Source organism: Zingiber officinale, chromosome 4A (genome assembly GCF_018446385.1).
Source record: "Zingiber officinale cultivar Zhangliang chromosome 4A, Zo_v1.1, whole genome shotgun sequence".
Classification (NCBI taxonomy): domain Eukaryota; kingdom Viridiplantae; phylum Streptophyta; class Magnoliopsida; order Zingiberales; family Zingiberaceae; genus Zingiber; species Zingiber officinale.
In genome coordinates this window covers 103,037,150-103,057,842 of record NC_055992.1, presented here as the reverse complement: position 1 = coordinate 103,057,842, position 20,693 = coordinate 103,037,150, and the positions used below count along the sequence as shown (strand labels likewise).

Below are 20,693 nucleotides of genomic sequence, written 5' to 3'. Positions count from 1 at the left end.
CTCACTTCCATCTGCTAGCTTCACTCACTAGGACTTCCTTACTGCCTCACTTCACCCCACTGCCTGGCTTCACTCACCAGGACTTTCATACTGCCTAGCTTCACTCACTAGGTCTTTCATTTTGCCTAACATCCCAGTTAGGACTTCCCAGTCAAGTATCCAGTCAACCTTGACCTACTTGACTCTTCTTCAATCAATATCTTATTGTCAAACATCTAAACCCAAACCAAGACTCAGCTTGGTTACCCAGGTCAACCTTGACCTGAGGGATATTGCACCAACACATAACCTATTTGAATTCTAAACACAAAGAGGTAAACCCTAGCTCTGATACCAATTGTTGGTTAATCCTTGGAAAACATACCGGTTCCACTATACAAAAAATTTTTGTACAAGTGTCGAACCTTTCCTTAAATAACCTATTGTGTTCTTTAGAAGTTAAATTAGGAATCGCAGACGAAACTTAACATCATTGATTCCAAATTTAACTTATCTGTTCTTAATGGTTTAGATTTGAATCGCAAACGGAACTTAACACTATTGATTCAAATCCACCTATGTTATTAATTCCATTAAATATTAATTTCCAAAATTGGGTTCCAGGACTGCATGGCGAGGCACATGGCCTTCTTGGATATGGGAGCAACCACCACCGCTTAGTCAAAGCCTTTTAAGGAAAGCTAATATTTAATTTCCTTAAATAACTCTAGGTTAACAAAAAAGAACAATCGAATCACAAATTCGAAAAAGAAGAAAACATAAACTCGAAAAATAAATTTGATAAACTAGATCTAATTGCCTCTTGTATTTAGAATTCTTACAAAGAAAATAACTAGTATGATGCGGAAGAAAATTACTAGTTATACCTTCTCTTTGTAAGCTAATGACCTCGAGATCTTCTGCCTATTCCTCACCTCGCCTTGGACGTCGTGTGGGCGACGATCCTCCAAGATGAACACCACCCAAAAGCTTCCTCCTCTTCTTCTAAAATCTGACCACCACCACCACAAAGGAGAAGAGAGCAAAGGGAAAGGGAGAAGAGAGAGGGGCCGGCCACCAAGAGATCTCCAAGCAAAAGAATAAGAGTTGTATCTCATGAAACCCCCTCACTCCTTCTTTTATATTACTTGCCCAAGGTAAATAAGGAAAAAAAATTTACAAAAAATAAAATCATCCAAGAGTTTTTCCTTTCCCCTTTTTATTTTTCCTTTTCTTTCCTCTTGATTGAATCAATCACCAATTTTGATTTTGTGATGATTTTATTTATTTTATTATGGTCGGCCACTTGCTTGGGCACCAAGCAAGGTGGCCGACCACCTCATCAAGAGGAATAAGAAATATATTTTCAAAATTTTACAAGAAGAAATCTTCTTATAAAATTTACAAGCTCTCTTTCCTAAAGTAGGAGTTAAAAAAAGAAAGTTCTAAAAATTAAAACCATGTTTTAAAATTTAAAATTTCTCTTATAAAATTTATTTTTTAATATGATGATAGAAAATTTAAATTTTAAAACTTATCTTCCTTTTTTTCTTATACCATGAAGATGGTTAAAAAAAGGAAAGTTTTAAAACTTTTAAAACTCTCTATTAAAACATGTGGCCTAATTCAAATAAGGAAAGTTTTAAAAATTAAAATATCTCTTTTAAAACTTGTAGTTTTCTTCAAAGAGAAGATTTTAAAAATTCAAAACACCCCTCCTATTTGAATTATTCTTGGTCGGCCCCTACATGCTTGGTCACCAAGCAATAGGGTCGGCCCCTATAAAGAGGATGTGGCCGGCCCTTGCTTGGTCACCAAGCATTGGACCGGCCCACTTCTTGGACATCAAGAAGAGCCTTACATTTGGATGGACTTGAGGCTATAATGAGGCTACGACAGGGACCTAGAGGATAAATTAGTTTTGGCCTTCCGATGAGCTTGAGTATCCCATGCTCGCCCCGAACACACAACTCAAGTTCATCGATAATAACTCATTCCACTAGAGAGTTATTACCGCACTACCGCACCAATCCCAAATTACATTATGGGCTCCTTCTTATTATGAGTGTGTTAGTCTCCCTGTATTTAAGATTACGAATGTCCACTAATTAAGTAAGTTACTGACAACTCACTTAATTAATATCTAGCTCCAAGAGTAGTACCACTCAACTTTATTGTCATGTCGGACTAAGTCCACCTGCAGGGTTTAACATGACAATTCTTATGAGCTCCTCTTGGGGACATTCTTAACCTAGATAACTAGGACACAGATCCTTCTATAATCAACAACACACGCTATAAGTAATATCATTTCCCAACTTATCGGGCATATTGATTTATTGAGCTAAACCTCACCCTTTGATAAGTCAAAGAAATACATATTAAATATATGTGCTTGTTATTATATTAGGATTAAGAGCACACACTTCCATAATAACTAAGCTCTAGTTCTTTTACTAAGTCAGTACAAAAAGAACTTGCCTAAATGGTCATACTCAATACACTTAAAGTGTATCAGTGTAATTTATTAGTCAAGATAAACTAATACTTAATTATACTATGACTATTCTGATGGTTTGTTCCTTTCCATCTTAGTCGTGAGCAACTTGTTTATAATTTATAGAGAGCCGACAACATGATCTTCTGAGTGTGACACCACACTCCATATTATCTACTATATAAATTAATTGAACAATTACATTTAACAAATAAATACAGATATTGACCAATGTTATTCTTTTATTTCAAAAATAAATGTTTACAAAAGCTAGGCTTTTAGTATACACTCCATCACTTCTCCAGCTCCATTCAAGATATTTCGGCCAGAGTGGTTTTGTTCCGACAAGGCTCTTCATTAAGAGGCAAGGGATTCCGACAGAAACTCACTCAAGCATATAGTGCTTTATCTCATTTCTGGCAGAACTTCACTGTTCCTTCATCTTAATTCTGGCAGCAACTCAACCTTAGCAAAATAGTGAGGAGGAGGACAACACATTCCATAGTTGTTCGTGATCAACTCAGTCAGTCGTCTTTGTTGATACGCCCCGGAGCTAGTAGTTCTATCTCTAGGCTCTTCGTGTGATGGCGGAGGGTAGCCAAATGGAGTTGATTGTGGAAGAGAGATTGGTTAATTTAGTTGATTTTCTTGTTTGTTTCATGTGTTATTTCGTTATTCATATTTGATTGTCTAGTGTTGCAACTTTGCTAGTTTCATTTATGCATGATGATCTTGTATCATAGTGTAACAATGTGGTACAGGTTTAGCTTTTATACAGTGTTAGATTTTGTTTAATTATTGTTAAGTTGTTTAGTCAATTGCTTTTGTTTGATTGTCGTTTTCCTTATGCAATTTGTGTTTTTTGCTTTTGTTTCATGTTATGCCTATTGATGATGATTCTCGTATTGTAGTGTGATAATATGGTGTAGGGATAGTCTTTGATAGTTAGCTAGGTTTGATAGTTGATTTCATTTATGTATGTTTATGGTGTTTGTAGTGTAGAGTGACACTGCGCTATGAGCTCATCATTACTTGTTAGATAGGATTTCATTTACTGTATTAAGTTTAGAGAACAAAACCTCCAACAAAAATCTCCTTGTTTGGCTTTGTCTAAAAATAAATGTCTTGCCATTAGTTCTGCGAGAGAGACGATTTGGACCTCTATTATACTACCTTAGTGTAGGTTAAGAGGTTCGGTTGAGTAGAATTATTAATTTGATCTGAGCGAGTGATAGTTGCAACCTAATCAAGCCCCTTTTATAATGCCTCTTGTAATCTCTGCATTTAATGAGAGATCATATCACCGCTTGATAACCTGTTTAATCATTATACTTTCGTATCCTACAGTCTCATCATAGGTATGAGGGAGTATTGCATATCCATGCAAAGATACAATATTCTAATTTTCAAACAAACTCACGTGTTGTATTAATGGTGAAATAGGCTCATGGGTCGGAAGGCCTATTGGACTACTAGTTAGAAGATGAGCTATAAATAAGGATCATAGTTTCTCATGAGGAGTGGATGAACTATGATAGTATCCCTGGGGGGAGTTGAGCCTTACGAACAGCTGACATACTAGGGCACGACCCCTGATAGCATTTCGGTGATGGGGAGTAGAGCCCCCAAATAACTTGTAGATTAGGACGCGGGGCCCCTGACAGCATGTCCGATCGATATCAGCCATTCGGGAGGTGATGGGGAGTAGAGCCCCATAAATAACTAGCAGACTGGGGCACGTGCCCCTGAGAGCATGTCAGATCGGCATCAACCAATCGAGAGGTGATGGAGAGCAAAGACTCATAAGTATTCGGCTGAGTGGGGAGTTGGGCCCCTCAGAGTGTCCGATCAGCCCTGCACCAATTGGGATGTAATGGGGAGCAAGACCCCATAAGTATTCGACCGAGCAGGGGGCTGGACCCCTCAGAGTGTCTCATCAACCTTAGCTGATTGGGATGAGGGAATTCCCACCGAATAGATTCCTCGATCCTTTTCTTATCTTGTCCTTTTGACTGCCACTTACTCTAATCCCCTTGACATATGGACCCCACTTGGGGTCCCTCCTCATTGGTGATGTTAAAATATAAATAAGTTTCGATTTTTTATTGACCCACGTAAGGAAATTTTTAAAATTACTAAATCATATAGAGTAGTTTCAAAATTACCAAATCACGTACCCATTTCTCATTTTACCTTAATAAGTCGATTGATTTTTTGGATTAGTTAAATCAATTTCACTCTGTGCCAAAGCATCAAAATTTTGAGCAAATCAGTTGGCTGATTTAGTTTTTTTTTTCAAAGTCAATTTTAAGTAAAATTAGTTGATGTACCAAATGATCTCAGATTGATATGAAATTAATTCTTATATATTCGGCTATCTCTCCTGATTATATCCATGTCCTCAAATGTTAATTTGATGTTTGGTACATCACTTATTTTGCCCAAAATTGGTTGATGGACTAAATGACATCAGATTAATATAAAACTAGTTTCTATGTGTTCGTCTACCTCTTTTGATTATATCCATGCCTTTAAATGTCAATTTAACTCAATATATTGAGAGCAATAATTTTTTGAATATGAATATATTTGAAAATTTTAATTTGTGTTAAAAAAAATCCGGCCAATGGACCAAACTACCTCAGATTGACATAAAACTAAATTCTATGTGTTTGTCTAGTTCTACTAATTATATCTATATCCTAAAATATCAATTCAACCTAATATATTGAGAGCAATAATTTTTTAAATATTAATTAAATATTTTAAATATTTTTATATTTAAAAAATCATTACTCTTAATATATTGAGTCAAAATGATATTTGAGGGCAAAGATATAATTAGGAGAGGTAGTCGAACATATAGGAATTGATTTCATGTCAATCCAAGATCATTTAATTCATTAGTCGATTTTGATCAAAATCGACCGATGGACTAAATGACCTCGAATTGATATAAAACTAGTTTCTATATGTCCATCTACCTCTCCTATTATATCCATACTCTCAAACCTCAATTTGATTCAATATATTTAGAGCAATTATTTTTTAAATATAAAAATGTTTTAAAAATTTAATTTGTATTCGAAAAATTTAATTGATTGACCAAACGATCTCAGATTGAGATGAAACTATATTTTATGTATTTGGCTAGTTCCCCTGATTATATACATGCCCTTAAACATCAATTTAACATAAAATATTAAGAGTAATAATTTTTTGAACACAAATTAACTTTTCCAAACATATTTATATTCAAAAAATTATTGCTCTCAATATATTGAGTTGAACTGATGTTTGAGATTATGTATATAATCAGAAGAGGTAGACGAATACATAGGAACTAGTTTCATGTTAATCAAAGGTCATTTGGTCCATCAGCTGATTTTGGACAAAATTAGTTGATGGATCAAATGACCTCGGATTGATATGAAATTAGTTCCTTTGTGTTTGTCTATCTATCCCGATTATATATATGCTGTCAAATGTCAATTCAACTCAATATACTGAGAACAATGATTTTTTAAATATAAATATATTTTAAAATTTAATTCATGTTTAACAAATTATTACTTTCAATATATTAGGTCAAATTGATATTTGAGGGTATGGATAAAATCATGCATGAGAACTAGACAAATACATAGGATCTAGTTTCATGTGAATTCGAGGTCGTTTGATATCAACTAGATTTTTTTAACATAAATTAAAAATTTTAAATATTTTCATGTTCAAAAAATCATTATTCTCAATATATTGAGTCAAATTGATGTTTGAGTGCATGAATATAATTAAGAGACATAGACAAACACATAAGAACTAATTTCAATTCAATCCGAGGTCATTTGGTCTATTAGTCAATTTTGGACAAAATTGACTGATAGATCAAATGATCTCGGATTGACATGAAACTAGCTCCTATGTGTTCTTCTATCTCTCCTTATATCCATGCCCTTAAACGTATATTTGACTCAGTATATTGAGAGCAACGATTTTTTGAATACGAATATGTTTGAAAAATTTAATTCATATTCAAAAAATCATTGCTCTCAATATATTAGATCAAATTGATATTTGAGGGCATGTATATAATCAGGAGAACTAGCTGAACACATAAGATCTTGTTTCATGTCAATCCAAGGTTATTTGGTCCATCAGCCAACTTTTTTAAACACGAATTGAATTTTTCAAATATTTTCATGTTCACAAAATGATTACTCTCAATATATTTAGTCAAATTGATGTTTTAGGGCATCGATATAATCAAGAGAGGTAGACGAACACATAAGAACTAGTTTCATATCAATTCGAGATCGTTTAGTTTATCAGCCGATTTTGGAGAAACTCGGCTAATGGATCAAACGACCTCAAATTGATATGAAACTAGTTCTTATGTATTCGCCTATCTCTCCTGTTGATATTCATGCCCTTAAACATAAATTTGACTTAATATATTGAGAACAATAATTTTTTAAATATGAATATGTTTAAAAAATTTAATTCATGTTTAAAAAATTATTGCTCTTAATATATTGAGTCAAATTAACATTTGAGAGCATGGAATAATTTAATTCATGTTTAATAAATTATTACTCTTAATATATTGAGTCAAATTAACATTTGAGAGCATGGAATAATCAAGAGAGGTAGAATAACACATAGAAATTGATTTTATGTCAATTCGATCATTTGACCCATTAGTCAATTTTGGACAAAATCAGTTGATGGACCAAATGACCTTGGATTTGACAAAATCAGTCGATGGACCAAATAACCTCAGATTGACATGAAACCAATTCTTATATATTCGTTTACCTCTTCTGATTATTTCTATGCCCTCATCTCAACCGTCAATTTTACTCAATCTATGGAGAACGATGATTTTTTGAACATGGAAATATTTAATTTAATCCATGTATAAAAAATTATTGCTCTCAATATATTAGGTTAAATTGATGTTAAGGATATGAATATAATCAGAAGAACTAGCTGATTATATAAGATCTAGTTTCATGTCAATTCGAGATTATTTGGTGTAACGATCCAATTTTCCCTATTTCAAGTTCTAAAAATCCTTATTAATACTTAGAAATGCTATAGAAATATTCTAGAGATTTTTAGAGTATTTTTACGTAATTTTTGGAGATCGTTTGATATTTTTACTAAACGAAAGAAGTTTCGACAAAAAATGTCTGAGCCGAGATTCGAACCCGAGACCTCCGGCCGAACCCGACTTTAACCAAATCCAGCTAGCCAACTGTTCCGCAAATGTTTTATAAAAGAATATGGAACGAGATATATATAAGTTATAATTAAAACCGAAATACCTAGGTTTAAGAGGGTTAAGTTATTTTCTTTTCCTCTCCTCGCCCGAAACCCTCTTCTACTCTCACGCACGCGCGGCGCGGCGATTTTCTGCTCTCGGGCGAAAAAGGCGACGGAGCTAGGTTTCCTCCCTCCAGCGGCCGACGAAGGCTTTCTTCCGGCGAACCTTGCTAATTTTGATCCTCTCATCGAGGAGAGCTCGTAGGCACGAGGAAGAGGTCGGGAAGTTCAAGTTCCTCCGAACCCTAAGTCGTCACCTTCTCGGTTGTAAGTCCAAGCAAACCGCTGTAAGTACTACTCACCTGTGGTAGGAGTTGCTCCGAACTTAGGGTTTTCGTTTCCTTTGTTTCGGATTTTACTGTGCAGAATGGTTGCTAGGGATTTAGCCGTGTAGTTAATGAGCATGAACAACTCCTTAGTCAAGTATGCAGTGTTAGTTTCCTTGTTATTCAATTAGCATGAGAATTTTGAGTTTTGTGATTGATATGCTTCAATTGTGATAATCCGAACAGCCCTCTAATTCTAGCACCTAGTTCATGTTTTAAGCATGTCTGTAGCACTGCAGTGTTGTATCCTTGTATATCTACCTATTGCCCATAAATTCCAGCAAGTTTGTTTTTCTTTTGAGCCATGCAGATGGGCATAAACATCCCTTGATCTTTAGCATTTCAATTTTTGGTAATCCTGGTTAATTAGTAGGCCTGATCAGCAGGTTATCTAAGTGGCAATATTAGTTTTTGGTGCTATTCTTGAATACGAACAACCCTATTTTTCCAGCATTACAATTCTGAATTCTTTGCTTATTTTAGTTAGCATGAATAGCCATATTATAAGGATTTGGGATTTGTTTGTTTTGCTACCTTATCTAGCATCCCAGTATTTAGTTCCTTGTAGTTTTGTAATCTTCCTGTACTACCATAAGCACAAATAGCATTTTCCTTGCTACTCAAAGAGCACGAACAACCCTTTATTTAGTTAGAATGAGTTTAGCATTTTCCTTGCTACTCAAAAAGGCAAGAACAACCTTTATTTAAAGTATGTAGTGTTAGTTTCTTGGTTTTCTTGAACATGAACAACTATTAAGCTTATCTTGTAGTTTGATTGACTTTGCTTTATTTTTATAGCATGCTCAGTTAGTTGCAATTCTCTACTTGTTAGATATACTTACAGTGTTCTAGTAAACTCTATTAGGGGATTATGAGAAGTTATGAGTAGAGAAAAGACCAAGGTCTAGTTAGAAAAGATAACAAGTAATTTAAAGTAAGAGACTAGTACCCGACTTCCAAGGTTGTCGTTAAACAAATTCAGGTGACCAATTTCAAGGTCTTGGCCCTGGTAAGACCAAGGTCTTTACCCTCATAGGACTGGAGGCTCGCTACCTCAGTCTCTATTAGAGAGCGCGCATTTGGTACTAAGCCTGGGCACAAGAAAGAGAAGAAGAAAGTTAAATATTAATTTCAAGTATGAGGATATAAGTAAATGAAACAAGTATCACCTATGTTTAGAACTAGCAAAGTTTAGCTCTTATAATTCTAAGCATACAGTATTGGTTTTCATTTGCTTCCTTATGAGTTTATTGAGCATGATTAGCTTTATTTCCAGCATGCAGATTTATTCTTGTATATCATGAGTATGCAGATTATTTAGTGCTTTGCTATTCGATGAGTATGTGTAGCTTTTCTTTATAGCATTTCAGTTTTAGCATCCTTTGTATCTTATGCACTTTTGAGTTTTTGTGAGATAGTTTAGTACTTACTAAGCATTTCACTTATAGATTTATTTTCCTCCTACTGCAGATAAAGGAAAAGCTAAAGTATAAAGAGGAAGGCGACAAGGAGGATGCGTGATGGATGTGTGTGATGTTAAACTATGGAAGCCTCGGGACTTGGCTAAGAAGTTGTTTAGAGTCCTTCTTTAATGTTATTAGAGAAGTTGAGATTGTTAAAGAGTTGTTTCCTTTTTCTTATGTTGCTAATTGAGTTTATTCTGCATTGTTAGTTTGGTTGTTCCCCACTGTTGGAGCTTTATTCATTTGCTATTACTAGAATAGTTTTTTTTAAGTTGTTGTGTCTTATTACTGCGTGGTTGTGAAATATATATACCAGCCGCATGTGACTGATGGTTTATTTTGCATGTATTGATGATTATTGTCACCGGTACAGGGGAGATTCTGTTGAAATTTTTCGGTAGGAACTTCTCTGGGGTCGTGATAAATTTAAGTGTTGCTAATAATAGCATAAGTAACACTAGTAAGTAGAGTAATAGATAAGTAACGGTCGCCCTTAGAGAGTAGTAGTATAGATAAGAAGAGTGGTCGTTACATTTGGTCTATTAGTCGGATTTTTTAATACAAATTAAAATTTTTAAATATATTCATGTTAAAAAAAATTATTACTTTTAATATATTGGGTTAAATTAACATATGAATACATTCCTTTCAATATATCGAGTTAAATTAATATTTGAGAACATAAATATAATCCGGAGAGGGAGAAAAATATATATAAACTAATTTTATGTTAATTCGAAGTTATTTAGTCTATCATCTAATTTTGAACAAATACGGCTGGTGTATGACATTTGAGGGCATGAATATAATCAGGAGAGATAGTAAAATACATATGAAATAGTTTCATGTCAATTCGAGGTCGTTTGATCCATCAAATAATTTTATCTAAAATTAATTTAAAAAAAAACCGTAAATCAGTCCACTAATTTATTCAAAATTTTAACGTTTTGATATAGAGCAAAATCGATTCGACTAATCTAAAAAATTAATCAATTGATAAGAATAAAATGAGAAATAAATATGGACAGGATCCTTTGGACCTGTACCCTTGGTCCATTCTTGGACCAGAGGTACCTCATAGGTGGGATCCCTTGGATCTTACTTGTATAATAGGTGGGGTTCAAAGGATCCCACCAATAAATAGAATGATTTATCATTTGAATTGTACTTTACCGTGTAGAGGATCCGTGCTCAAATAGATATATGAGTTAATAATTTTGAAACTATTCTATATGATTTAATAATTTCAGTTAAGTAAAAAAAAATTTAAACTCTATGTTTTTTAAAAAAAATATGATGCTTTTTAAATGATTTTTTTAAAACATTAATTATTTTATATGAATTATATTTGTAATTTTATTTCTTTTTTGTTAACAAAAGTGTATTATTTCCCTTTTGGGCAAAAATATTTGGATTGAGGGATGGCATTATGGATTCGGTCCGGCTCAATGGAGTCAGACAATGTTCGAACCGGATCGGGATGGTCAGACCGCCCTCTCAGTGCCCACTGCTCATCGAATATTCGAATTGTAGGGTTTGACGAGAGAAGCGTTCGTGTTCAAGGACGTTTCCGTCCGTTACGCGCCAAATTCCGGCGCGAAATTTTTTGTTCCGTTCTATTAATCAACCCAATCCAAATCATCCCTCCGCTCTCTCTCTCTCTCTACGTTCCCGCTGCGCTGCGATCTGGCGATCGATAATGCACAGCTAGGAGTCCGTCTTCACCTCTTCCACTCTTCCTATCAGGCAAAAGGGGCGCTTCCGCCCAGGTTAGACTCCCTTTTCTTCCTCCCGGTATCAGGGTTTTCTCGAGGTTTATCTACACGTAGATTTTGCATTTCTGTTTGATATATAGTCGAAATACATTTACCGTGTTTGCGATGTTTAATCACCATGGGACTTCCCATCTATTTTTTTTTTTATAAAAATTCCATGATTCGGAAAACTCAGCTGGCAGCTGTTCTGCCGCTCTATTTGCCCTAAGCCAAAGTTTTTTTTTTTCCCTTTTGAATGACAACTGATTTGGAGGAAAATCTAGTTGCTCGTTTCTTAATGTTTGCGTTATTCTAATTTGGACTCAGAAAATTGCAATTTTTCCCCCTGTTTGCATATCAAATACATAGAGCATATGTCATAACGTTAACTATGTTCTCTGCCTGTTCTGTTAGCTATGTTCTCTGAGGGATGAATCCTATATTTTCGATTAAACAGGAATAATCTTGGTAAGAACCAAGTGGACCTGGGGAGTTGAAGAAGAAATTGATCTTTTTTGCCCAGGCGTTTTAATTGCAACTTACAAAGATTCACTTGTGTCCCTTCAACAATGAGGGACTCAGTGTCTAGACATCACAATGTGCAGCCCACAAGACGATCTTCCAGACTCAAATTCTTGCGTGAAGTATATGAGTCGGATGTTAGAAGAGAGGATGGATCTACAGATATTCAGAAACACGTTAACAAGGCTGGTCCTGGTCTTACTAAGCGGATAAAAATCGAGATGGTGGAAAAAGAAGATGAAACATTTTCATTCAAATCAGGCGAACAAGACAAATCTTATCCTTATGGTACCTTTGATGATCAAATTGACATTCCTTTGAAGGATCTGCGCAAAAGGTGCAGAAATAAGACACAGAAGTTCCCAAAAGCTGTTTCTCCTCTAGAAGTTGTCCATGATGATTACTCAAATAATGATCAATCTGTAGAACAAGAAGAGCCTGATCTCGAGGAACCTATTATTAAGTTGAAGCAAAGACATTTAAAAGGATCTATGGCACACAATAAGCGAAGAAAATCTGCATCAGTGTCTTTGGATCCTTTGGTTTCGACCTCTTTATCATATCAACTCGCAGATATCAAACAAGGTTTTTTACTTGCTGTAAAAGATGACACAGTAAACAAAGTGAAAGATTCAGAGGACACCATACATCAAGACTTGAAAACAACCGGAGGTGAATCTCCTGAAACCCTAAACACCATACTTGATAATTTAATTTTTATTTTTTACCTTTAGATACTGAAACTCAAAATCACTGTCAACCCAGATGGCAAATTCTATGCATGGCAATGTTAACTAGTTCCTTTTTGAAGAAAAAAATTCTGTCCAATTTTAGATAGTGTTTCTCAAGACAATTTTGGGGTATTGCAGGGACACACTTCTTGAAAGATGGTTCACCCATTGTTTTAAAGGAAGATCCTGTTGGCGCTGAATCTCATAGTAAAACTGAAGATTATCATTCTGTCTCTGCTACCTCAACAATTGGTTCGTTTCAGAAAGACTATCAATTAGCTTCTGTTGTCCAGCAGTCTCCAAACTCAATACTCAGAAACACTAGTAATAGCAAATGCTTGACAGTTAGTTTCCCTGAAAGTCATGGTGTTCCTGTGGAATCTTTTGAACTTCCACGGGATATACCTAATGATGATGTTTCTGAAAAGAAACAGCTTCCTCCCATGCCTAGTAAATCTCAATTATATCAAGCCGGTGGAGAATCCACAGACGATAGTGAACCTGAAAACAGTATGAGCATTCATGATATTGACAAAGAACATATTAGTTCATTGCCAAACCAGAATGATATTCCATCAGTTTCACAAGACATGAGAGTTTCTCCTGATTGTTGCAATGAGGAGGCCATCTCTGCTCCAGTGGAGACTCATCTTGCTAACAGGAGTGAAAATGAGAATCAAAGGACGTCCTTGCTGGATGAAATTACTCATGGGATTCAAGTGGAAGAGAATAATTCTCCTAGTAAGTCAACGTATATTCAGGTGAAAGAAGTGACCAACAATCATAACCTAGGATGCAAAGAAGTATATGGATTAGCAGAAATATTTTTGTGCGGGAAAGAAAATCCATGCTGTGATTTAATTAATGATGCATCAACTGCAAATTTACGGCAACCTGTACCCTTCTCACAGACGTGTTCCATTGCAGTGAACAAGTTATGTAGTGCGGTTGAAAGTTTGACTAAGGCGGAATCTTTCTGTGAAGTGGAAAACAGTTTGAAAGAGCAAGTAGAGAAAAGAACTGATTTCTCTTCGCAAGTTTCTAGTTTAACTACTTCAGATGGATTGGCCAAACTTAATGTACAATCTCTTGCAGTAGCTCCTCTGTCTGCCAATCCAAGCAGTGTTCTGCAATACACCAATAATAATTCAGTGAAGAATACAGACAACATAAATTATGCAGTTCGGGAAAAGTTTGTTGCAACTTCAAATCAAGAAACTATGAGTTCAATATCTCTTGTGGATGAAACAAGGAATGAACAACCGGAATGTGCTGAAGAGATGTTGGAAGATCATAGTCCAATAAAGTTGTTATCATATAGGAAGGTTTGGTTATTTCTTTTTGCATTTGAATTTTTCTCACCATCTAAATAATAGAAGCTTACATTTATCCTTTGCTGTGTAGCAGACACTTTCTCCAACCTCTCAGGAAAAGCTTTGTCAAGTTTTGAGTGATATTGGCTTGCAAGATGTCAGTCAATTAACTGGTAGGTATTATTTTGGCGTGTGCTTGAGTTTGTTTCCTTGTTCTCATTTTCGCTGACCACTGTTCATTTGGATGACAGATTCACCAGAAAAAAGTAAGAGGCTGTCATTAGACAAATGGACCAATGTGATGAAACCCTCATGCATTCCAAGTAAGAAGGAAGCTCAATTGCTCATGGACCATGATCATACATATAAGAAGCATTGGGATTGTTCAAATGGCACTCCAATTGGGAAAAGAACTCTCAAGTTCCAGGAAATTTCTGGAAAGATGCCTTCTTGCATGATGCATTCGACATCTGACATGCATATGGAGAAGGTTATTGAATTTTCACAGCAGCAGATGCATGACATAGAGAGAATTGCTACACAGCTCTTGAAGAAATTGAATACCATGAAGACCATTGTCGAAACAAATGTCACTTTGCAAGCACCATCTTCCCTAGATGCATCATTTACTTCCGAAGAGGTACAGTCATTTCAGCTGCATTCCATTTATAAGAAACAATCTGTTTTTACAATTTCGCAACATTTACACTGCCTGAGCATGTTTGGCAATTATTAACGCAAGGGAAGGCAATGAAACAGTAGGATAAGCTACTAGGATAGCAAAGTAGAAGGGAGAGGATGGCAGTCCCTGTAAGTTGGAGAAAGAAAAGGGAAGAATAAACCTAACTTAAAAAAACAAGGCCTAGACGCAAACTTCATTTCTTCACTGGAATTCTCCCATCTTTATCTATTGTGGTCAACTCTTTTTTTCCTACCATAATTTCTTGGTGTAGGACTAGCAAAAATGAAGAACTTGAATGTTATGTCGAAACATTCTTCTGGATCCAGGTTGTTTTCAACTTTTAAGAAACTACTAACTTTTATTCACTTAGGATCATAGTTATCCTTTCATTCTTCCATGTGGTGCTTATGTCTGATCCGGCTTACCTTTCTTGTTTCATGGTATTAACTTGTTCCATAATTGTTTTACCAACCCACTGCAAGCTCTTTTCCCTGCCAATGTTATACAGCTAACACTATGGCTTGATCTGATGATACTGTTCATCTGTAAATTTGACAGATAAAGGCAGCTGCTGAAGATGTTTCTGAACTCGAAAAGACCACTAAGAAATGGTTGTCTATAATGAAAAAGGACTGCATTCGTTTCTGTAAAATAATGGTAAAACTTCAAATTTTTTCTCTTCTCATAACAACAATCCAAACACCTCAAACTGGATACATGATACCATTTTGTGTTAACTGCAGAGATCGACAGAAAACAAATCAACTGTTCCTGCCAACGGCACTCAGAAAAGGAGGAGAATAACATTTGCTGATGAAGTTGGCGGCAAGCTCTGCCATGTCAAAGTTTTCAAACAGCAACCACCATCGCCATCCACAGCACGTGAAAGCGAGCACGAGATGGCTGGTTAGTATCAAAATGAAAGCCCCAAAAGGCAATAGACTAGAAAAACCACTCAACCCCTGAATTCTTTGCACAAAAGACCTCTATATTTGACAATTTCTGTTTGACAGATATTCATACCATGCTCGATGAGCTCGAGTTGCTTTCAGATTGTTGTAATTTGATAAGTTGTTTGTAATAAAATTTATGAGTATATTTTTGGCAGCATGTTGATTCTGAAATCCGATAAGTAATTACTGGCTTCCATTAGTGTCACCGATCATCATCGGATTCACTAGAATTAAAAGGGATAATAATTTCTTTCTTGTGCTTATCCACCTGTTTACAGCGAACAGTTCGGACAACTCTGCCTTCAAATTTTGTCCCTAACTTCTTAACTTGTGCAATTATAATAAATAAGCAGGAGATGTTCTTGACCTGTACTCATAAATGCAATGCTCATTAACTTAGTGAAGACATTGGAGTGGCCAAAAGGTAAAGCCAAAGGGTGATAGTTCCTTTGAGGAAGAGGACACACAAAATAGCTTCGGGCTTTGCTCCAAGGGCTCAAGTTCAAACACATATTGTTTGGTACATCCTGCTAAAGTCACATTAACCTCTCACAAATGAGAAACACTTACTATGACAACCATGCCATGCCTCATCTTTTTGTTTGTCTCTTTCTCTCAGTCTTGTAGTTTTCCAAGGTTTTGGAAGATCTGGGAGATCAATTGGTCCCTCGCTGATTTCACTGTGGGAGGTGTGCTCGTATTTGGCCTCTCTTTGCATGATTAATCTAATCTATGGTTCTGCACTGTTGACTTTTCGTATGTGACATTAATATTTTGGCAGTGATTGCAGAGGTACGGAGACCTTCACGAGAGGGTTTTTGTTGTGGTTTTGGATGCACTCCATTTCTCCTCATCTGGGGCGAAGGATTCTAAACTGTGCTTCTTCGGCTCCTGTGAATGATGAAGGTACGGGTACCTTTTAGCTTTAGGCGTTATTAATTTTGATTTGCCAGTTGACATGCTGCAAAAAAGATGTCTTCAATAATTCTGTGTCTCGAGTGAAGGTGGATGAACAAAATCATTCATGACGTGACGCCCAAAGCCAAGTGTCTCTCCGTTTTGTTCGGTTTTCAACAGAAAGGACACAGCTGTGGCATTAGAGAAAAGGAAGAGAGCCTGAACAACGGGTTCAATTGTCATTTTGTTCAATCCGTTCAGGGTTGGCAGGGATTGGGATGAGGGTAATTACTTTTGCCATCATTTTATTTCGGATTCGACTCGATTCGGACTTCGGAAAATTTTGAAATTTTTAGTTCGGATTCAACTCGATTCAGAACTCGGAAGATTTAAAATTTTTAACTCGAAAAATTTAAATATATTCATGAACTATTTGAACTATTGCTCAAATAAGGACTCAGAAAAATTAAAATTTATTTATTTAATATATAATTATATTATATTAATAAAATATTAAAATTCGCGAGCGGCTCACGAGCTATCAAACTAAATAATTTGAGTTCGAATTTGACTAAAAAAAATTCAAACATATTCGAATTAGATTTGAATTCGATAAGTACATATATGAATCAAATATTTATCAAACCGATTCAAAAACTTATGAATCAACTTGATTTATTTACACCCATAATCCACACCATACACCTCATACCTCGGGGATATGGATAACGGCTAGTACCACCTTTGATGTGATTCATTGATATTGATTAATTAATTAACCTCCAAGTAAGAACAGCTCCAATGGATAACAAATCTGAGAAAAAACTAATTGTCATGCAAATTTAACACAGTGCAACGACGGGTGATTTGACTCGTCACCCACCATAACCCAACCCAAATAAAGACACCTGAGAATATATGTTCTCTCACACGTCCAATTCTTTGCCATATTTGTGCTGCTGCACGCTTTTTTTTTTTTTTTTTATGGCTCCCGAGATTCTTAAATACAATTAATAATAATAATAAAATTTGATGGTCACGTATAAGTTTATTTTTCTTTTAAGAAAAAGGTAAAAAGAAAAAGGAAATCTTTTGCGCATCTCTAAGCTCTTTGGCCCTTCCTGGTTGGCCCCATCCGGACCCCTCCTCCCAAAATATACCTTCCGAGTCAATTTGCTGAAATTTCAATATAATTCTTCAATTGAGCACCGGCGGTGAAAGATTGAATCTCAGCGGAATCGGACGGTCGAGACCTCTTCGTAGGATACCCGTTCTGGAGATTTAAGTAAGGTTTTGCTCTGATTTATACGCGCAAGTAAACGCCAAAGCTTTCCTTCGTTCTCCTATTTTATAAAACCCTTCTCCAGCGGAAAGGGAGGGCAGCGGAGAATCGACGCGTGACCATGATGATGCTTCTCCTGCCGCACAGAGAAGAGGAGGAAGAGGGAGGCGCGGCCGGGCGGCGGCGGTTCCCTATCAATGACAACGCCGATCTTCTCGCGGAGGTGCTCGGCCGCCTCGACGGCCGCTCGCTGGCGGTGGCCGGGTGCGTCTGCCGCCTCTGGAGCGCCGTCGGCCGCCGGGAGGCCGTGTGGGAGGCCGTCTGCCACCGCCACGTGGCCGTCGGCCGAGCGGGGGCGGCGGGCGGGACGCGCTCCGTCGTGGCCGCCCTCGGCGGGTACCGGCGCCTGTACCGGCTCTGCATCGGGCCGGCGCTGGACCGGCTCGCCGGCGTCCGGAGGCAGGGTCCGGCAGTGTCGTCGGCAGCGCGCCACGTGTCCCTCTCCCTCGCGCTCTCGCTCTTCTCCATCGACTGCTACGAGCGGCTCGGCGGCGTGGGCGGGAGGCAGCAGCAGCCCCCGGCGTCGCTGCTGTTCCTGTGCAAGCCGGTCGACGTGTCTTGATCTAGGCCTCTCGATTTCAACACCGGAGCTCTGTCCGCCGTTGGATCGGTCGAACCATTATTTATTGCAAGGGGAAAAAGAAAATAATTCGATAAAATCTACTAGTATTTCTAAATCCTGATTCTATGCCTATCTTCTCCATGTCTCTCATTGGTTGAGCATTTTTTTTTTCTATATAATTTTGTTGGTAGAACATATACAAATTTGATATCAATCTCTCTCACAGGTCCTTCAACACCAGCAATTAAAAGGAAGTTATAAATTAATTAATTATGATCGATAGTGAACTCACTGTGCTGCCTCAAAATTGTTCCAACTAACTTGGCTGGGTTTGGTATTTGATAAATGTGGTGGCCATGGAACATGACAAACATTATCGGGTTCTGGTATATATCGGCAGAACATGGACTGGCCAATAGAAAGACACGTTGAATGTTCTGGAAGCGACCGCGACTCTAGCCGGGGTGCATTTCGGCAACAAATTTGGTTGGACCTGACTCGAAGAATTTAGGGCCAAAGCTCGGGAAAACCGCAAGCAGGCATGCTCCATAACTTACAAGGCTTGGAAGCATAATTCAACTATTAGTCTTGGTATCAAGCAACTAGCAATGTCAAGCGGCTCAGTGGAACCCTAAGATTGTTAAGTTTTCTCGGTAGAAACATGCGCCGCATGAGTGGTTGGGTCGCTTCCTATCAGTCCAAGTTGGACCTTGTTGGCCGGTACGAGACCGAGTTTGTCCAATTGAGATTCGTACTTTCTGCTTGCTTCCTTCTATAGAAATGTAAGCCATTGAATGAATTTAGGATAACATGAGCATATCTAAGATTTAGAATAAATAATAACACACACTATATCAATTATCATAAAATTTTTATTATCTTTAATTTTTTATTATTTTCTTCCCTTTTTTATTTTTATTATTATATATATAAAATAAGTAGAAGAAGAGAGATTGAAAAGAATGAGTGGAAGGAGAAATATTATTTTATTTTTAGAATAGAAATTTCATTTCCTAAATTTAGAAAATTAATATTCATCAAATCTAAATTTAGAGAACAGATAGAATAGCTGATGTAAAAATTTTTTAGTTACCCTATTCAAAATATAAAATAAAATATTTGGATAAGATAACTGATGTAAATACTTTAACAACTGTAAGTTGACTTCCGAATTGATCAGGATGTCAATATTAGATTAGGATGAAGTTGGAAATGAGTAATTGTAGTTGAAGAGCCAACTTATGGTTGGATATACTTGAATGGAAAAGAGGTGAAAAGGAAAGAAGATTTATTGTGAATGAGATTTTAATTTCACATTGAGAGTTTCAAGGTATATTGGTTAGTTTATATTGACTCACATGCATTGATGATGCGAATAAATGCATGAGAAGAGTCTCTCTCTCACTTGTAAATGCATAGGGGGGTGGTGAGTCTAGACCGAATTCCACTGAACCAAGTTGACTCGTATGCGAGGATGACCTATGTGCGCCGAATGCTAGACCGTCAAGGCAAAATTTGCCACATGGAATCTTTTTATTTATTGTTCAAGAAGGTAACATAAACATTAACCATTGTTAATGGCAATTTCATAACATCCTAGATAGTAATAGTCGATCATTGATGGCTGACGACTATCATTAATCCTTGGGTATTGAATGGTCATTACTAAGCGTTCAATACAGATGAGACATGATGCTCATATATAAAAAGATACTATGATCTTGAGCAGAATGCATGAAAAAGAAAAGTTGAAGCTCTCCACCTACATCCTCCCTCTCTCTTTTCCGTCATATATCTCATACTCGCCGGTGTACCTATGATAGCAATTGAGTACCCCTCAATTCACCGTGACCACTAGTGCTTGATGTGTATCACAGTTAACTATTGCATCATGAGAAATATACGACTCGAGAAAATCTTGAAGTACAGTCGGAGGTGGGGTGAATCTGTTTCAAGGAAGATGTGCCCATCATAGATCTCAGTCCATTCTATTGCTCAGTTGCTCTATCCACTCGACTGCTTTGTCCGCTTAACTGCTCTGCCTGCTTGTTTGCTCTGCCCCGCTCGACCGCTCTGTACTAGGTCACTCTACAGTTTGCACTCAACACTTGGCATAAACCAGCATCACTGATAGCCTGAGATTATCAACTCAGGTTATCTCTGTTGGGGATCTTGTGTATGGCCGGCTAGAAGGGAGTTGAATAGACGACGCCCCCAATAATTCGCTTCCTATGTATTTGTTAGTTGCGCAGCGGAAATCTAATACTAATTACAAATATGAAAGCTAAACTAAAGACAAGAAGAGAAATGCAAACCGCTAACACGATGTTTAACGTGGTTCGGATAT

The 20,693-nt window shown here is 36.8% G+C and overlaps 2 protein-coding genes across 2 annotated transcripts; both read left to right on the top strand.

Moving 5' to 3' along the window:
- Positions 1–11,238: 11,238 nt before the first annotated feature.
- On the top strand, positions 11,239–15,583 carry LOC121973509. The gene is made up of 7 exons (XM_042524926.1): positions 11,239–11,359; positions 11,802–12,538; positions 12,736–13,922; positions 14,005–14,083; positions 14,162–14,550; positions 15,151–15,249; positions 15,336–15,583. Exons 2-7 carry the CDS (start codon positions 11,914–11,916, stop codon positions 15,501–15,503), a joined length of 2,547 nt encoding a protein of 848 aa, XP_042380860.1. The 5' UTR covers positions 11,239–11,359; positions 11,802–11,913; the 3' UTR covers positions 15,504–15,583.
- Positions 15,584–17,796: 2,213 nt separating this feature from the next.
- On the top strand, positions 17,797–18,554 carry LOC121973507 (F-box protein SNE-like). Its single transcript, XM_042524925.1, has one exon. It carries the CDS (start codon positions 17,846–17,848, stop codon positions 18,344–18,346), a length of 501 nt encoding a protein of 166 aa, XP_042380859.1. The 5' UTR covers positions 17,797–17,845; the 3' UTR covers positions 18,347–18,554.
- The last annotated feature ends 2,139 nt before the right edge of the window (positions 18,555–20,693 follow it).